Here is a 4024-nt window from a genome sequence, read left to right on the forward strand (position 1 = left end):
ACAAACTCTCCATGGTGTCTCTGGCTTTTTTTGTTTTTTTTTCTTTTCTGCACATCTTTATTTATTTTCTTTCTTTATTCATGGTGCAGTTTTTACATTGAATTGACTAGTTTTGGTGCGGTGTTACACCGCTGCAAACAACTTGAAAACCTGTCAATCCCCTGGACGCAGGCCAGCCCTAAAAAAAAATGCATTCAAAAAGAACAAAAGGTCACTTTAAAAAGGAGGGGAAATCTATGCTTGATGTTCAAGGTGATAACACAAACACGAATGGGTTAGAGATGTGAGAGAAAATTCGGTGAGGGCGAGACAGGGTGTGGCCAGGAAGAGGTGTGTGTGTGTGTGTGTGTGTGTGTGTGTGTGTGTGTGTGTGTGTGTGTGTGTGTGTGTATTGTGCATGCATTGTGTGTGTTTGTGCTGAGTGGGACTGTTTGCTGAATCCTCTTGGCTCCTTCTCCCTGTGCCAGCACACACTACTCGCTGGCAGCGAGGTGGTCGGGCAGGGCAACGTGTGCCAACACAGCTGCCTATTGAGAGGCAGCGTTATGGACACAATGTGAGCGACAGACTTGCTGTATCAACAGCTCCCCCTTTTCTGCTGTTGTGGCGAGAAATAAACCATAAATAGCCCCCTGCCCCTGCGCTCCAATGGCTCATCCCTACCAAACACCGAGTGGCATCGAAACTAAGGGACGTTACCACTTCCTAGCAAGCGTACCCAGGTAAAGCCTCAATAAGGACGTATTAGGATCAACAGGGGCTTGCATCAGAATCCATACCCGGTTAGACGACACTGGACAGAAAACATTTAAAGTTTGAGACCAGTAGGGAGCCTGGTGTAATTTGTGTAGTGGGGGGAAAAACAAGACAAGCTTTTAAAATGTTCTTAACTGACAATTGGATATGACCCAGAGTGTGCAGAGGAATAGCGGCAGAGCTAGGTTTGTGGTTATATGGATTGTAAAGGAAATGAATGACTGTCGATTATATTTTAAGAAATACGATTTGACGTACCCTATGAGACACTTTAGTCACAATAAGGTACATGTTGGTGAACACAAGTGGTAGATGACACCTGCTTTCCTGTTTAGCCACAAGTTATGTCTCAGAAAACAAAATCCACTTAGTTTCATTGCTAAATTAAGGCTCAATAACACTGTAATTCAAGTGCAACATTAAAAAGTGTACACGTGCGTGCGTGCGTGCGTGTGTGTGTGTGTGTGTGTGTGTGTGTGTGTGTGTGTGTGTGTGTTGTTGTTGTTATTGTTGTTGTTGTTGCCGAGATAGGAGGACCAGTGGACCAGGAGGATGTCTGAGCAGCAAAGTGCCCCAGAGCAGCTGGCTGCAGGGAAGAGCCAGGGTGGCGCTGGAGCCACTTACAAGGTACTGAAATCTCTATCCAGCAGCCACTGAACAGCAGTTTCTTAACATTTATTCACCCAGACAGAGATTGCTGAGCGTGTATGCTTTTTTTTTCTTTTTCAGAAATGCCCTGCTTCACATTCATACAGTTATGTTTTCTCATCTGAACATTTCATCTCTCCTTTTCTCTATTGGCCTTTTTTATCGCCTCCTCTACTACCCATATGTGTCCTCTTGCCAGGCTAACACAACACAAATTATTTGATGGAGGCATTTATATAATGCGTCTTTTATGCAGTAGTAGTGCCAGGAATCCACACACTTTCAGGATAGGTAGCCCCAGTGGAAATCAAACCTGCTTCCTTCCCCCTAGTAGTATGAATTACCAAGCTCCTCCCACCTTCTCTGTCTGATCCAGGTGGTGTTGTTTGAGTTTGAGAACTTCCAAGGCCGCAAGGCTGACTTTTCTGCCGAGTGTAAAGATGTGACGGAGAAGGGTCTGGAGAAGGTTGGATCAGTGCTGGTTGAATCAGGGCCGTAAGTGTTAGCGCATCCATCCTGCACACAGACACACATAGAGGTGGATTTTCTTCAGTGTACATATGTGCACTTATTTAGGACTAAAATGGGTTTGTGGTAGCACATGCACTTAATGCACCATAGATCATCATAGTGAAGATGGTGTGCACATTTTTGACATGCTAACAAACCCTAACAAGGCTCTCTCTCATACTGTCTGTTTATTCCTTTCTTCTCTCTCTCTCTCTCTCTCTCTTCCCTTCTCACTCTCTCTCGTTTCCTCACTTCTCCCCTAAAAGCTGGGTGGGCTATGACCGCCAGGGCTTTACAGGTGAGCAGTTTATTCTGGAGAAAGGAGAGTACCCACGCTGGGACACCTGGACTAACAGTCAGAACAGCTACAACTTCTTGTCTCTGAGGCCACTCAAAGTGGTGGGTTACTACTTCGACCATCAACACCACACAGGACTGGACAACATCTCAACAGCCATCTCCCCAACATCCTTTCTGCCATTACAGACATACAGATATGATGACTCTCCTGTAACACAAAGATAGTCAAGCTTGCAGGTTTCACATATCGGTTGTCACTGATACATCATCTTTGATGCTTTCATCATTCCCCCTGTTGCCTTTATTTTTTTTACTTCTCTTCTGTCAACGTTTCTAACAGTGGGTTTGTAATTTCTGTCTGTCTGCCCTTTGTAGGACGGTGCTGAGCACAAGCTGCATCTGTTTGAGAACCCAGGATTTACTGGTAGAAAGATGGAGATTGTCGATGATGACGTGCCAAGTTTGTGGGGCCACGGTTTTCAGGACCGCGTAGCAAGTGTCAAGTCTCTCAATGGAACGTAAGAGCTCCTCTCTGTCTTCTTTGTATCAATTTGCTCTTGCTTTCTAGCTAGTTTGGTGTTCCTCTCAAGTTTTTACTGGGACTTCAGGCCAATGACAGTATGACGTATGCACTTACTGTGTTTTGACATGCCTTCGTGATCAATAAAGTTGATGTTTTTTCATTCTCTTACTTGGTGTCTCTTCATCCTCCTTCTAGTTGGGTCGGCTACATGTATCCAGGATACAGGGGGCGCCAGTTTATCTTTGAGCGAGGAGACTTCAAGCACTGGAATGACTGGGACGCCCCATCACCCCAGATTCAGTCTGTCCGGCGTGTGCGGGACATGCAGTGGCACAAGAGGGGCTGTTTCACCGCTCCTGCCCCTGCCCCTGCCCCTGCTCCAGCTCCTGCCCCTGCTCCAGCTCCTGCCCCAGCTCCTGCCCCAGCTCCTGCCCCAGCCCCAGCCCCAGCCCCTGCACCACCTGCCCCCCCTGCTGCAGCAGGCACGAGCTGAAAAGGATCCTGACTGACCTCGTACACACCACAACCCCCGCCCACCCTCACCCCGCAGCTTCTCTCTTGCATCCCCCACGGCCTGCCCTCTCCTCTACCCAAACCACGGCTAATGCGGCTTGTGCAAAGTGAGCAGTGTGATGTTGTGTCTCAGTGACAAATAAAATGTGTTTGATCTGGAGTTGGCCATGTTTGTTTGTGATGTTATACTTGTACGCCGTACCTTGTATTGTCAAATGTAGAATTGGCTAACCGAGATAGTAAAGATTTGAGAAAATTTTATCTTTAACCGGATCCAGAGTAAAAACGACTTGACTTCTTTTGATGCAGCCGTCAAAGACTATTGACATAACCACAGATGTGTTAATTTTTTCCCAATTTTCCCCTAGATGATTCGTCAAGTCATGTGTGCCAAATTGATAGCTTGTGTGTTTTTGTCAATTAAGTCTCAAAGACCGCTTGAAACCTCTCCCAGAATTAGTGACACATGGCTTGTTTGTTGGATACTTTTGATTCACATCTGCTCAACATCAGTGGAACTGATGATGTCACACATGTGCATTGCCTCAGTGCTTGCTATTAAAACAGTGCACTGCATTCCCTCCCATCGTCATCATTGTTCTTTTGAGTGTTATTCATCCCCGTGGAAAGATCACCATGTAAACTAATGGCAAGTGATATCCATTGGATTTTACACAAAACACGCAACAGTTGAACGGTCTCACTTGAAATGGGCCATAGTTGTGGTACATCAGCAGTATTTGGCCATATGCCAGGAGAGCCATTTGTATGCAG

General features: G+C 46.1%; 1 protein-coding gene across 1 annotated transcript; it reads left to right on the forward strand.

Moving 5' to 3' along the window:
* Positions 1-1308: 1308 nt before the first annotated feature.
* Positions 1309-3230, forward strand: LOC130108770 (beta-crystallin B3-like). The gene is made up of 5 exons (XM_056275552.1): positions 1309-1383; positions 1781-1899; positions 2181-2313; positions 2590-2732; positions 2933-3230. The coding sequence occupies exons 1-5, from the start codon at positions 1309-1311 to the stop codon at positions 3228-3230; spliced, it is 768 nt and encodes a 255-aa protein (XP_056131527.1).
* Positions 3231-4024: the final 794 nt, after the last annotated feature.

Source organism: Lampris incognitus, chromosome 1 (assembly GCF_029633865.1).
Source record: "Lampris incognitus isolate fLamInc1 chromosome 1, fLamInc1.hap2, whole genome shotgun sequence".
Taxonomy (NCBI): Eukaryota; Metazoa; Chordata; class Actinopteri; order Lampriformes; family Lampridae; genus Lampris; species Lampris incognitus.

Excerpts from the sequence above, each read along its gene's own strand:
- LOC130108770 (XM_056275552.1), top strand. The coding sequence starts at position 1,309 with ATGTCTGAGCAGCAAAGTGCCCCAGAGCAGCTGGCTGCAGGGAAGAGC. Across the intron at positions 1,900-2,180 it reads GTGCTGGTTGAATCAGGGCC|CTGGGTGGGCTATGACCGCC; the intron begins GTAAGTGTTAGC and ends CTCCCCTAAAAG. Across the intron at positions 2,314-2,589 it reads CTCTGAGGCCACTCAAAGTG|GACGGTGCTGAGCACAAGCT; the intron begins GTGGGTTACTAC and ends TGCCCTTTGTAG.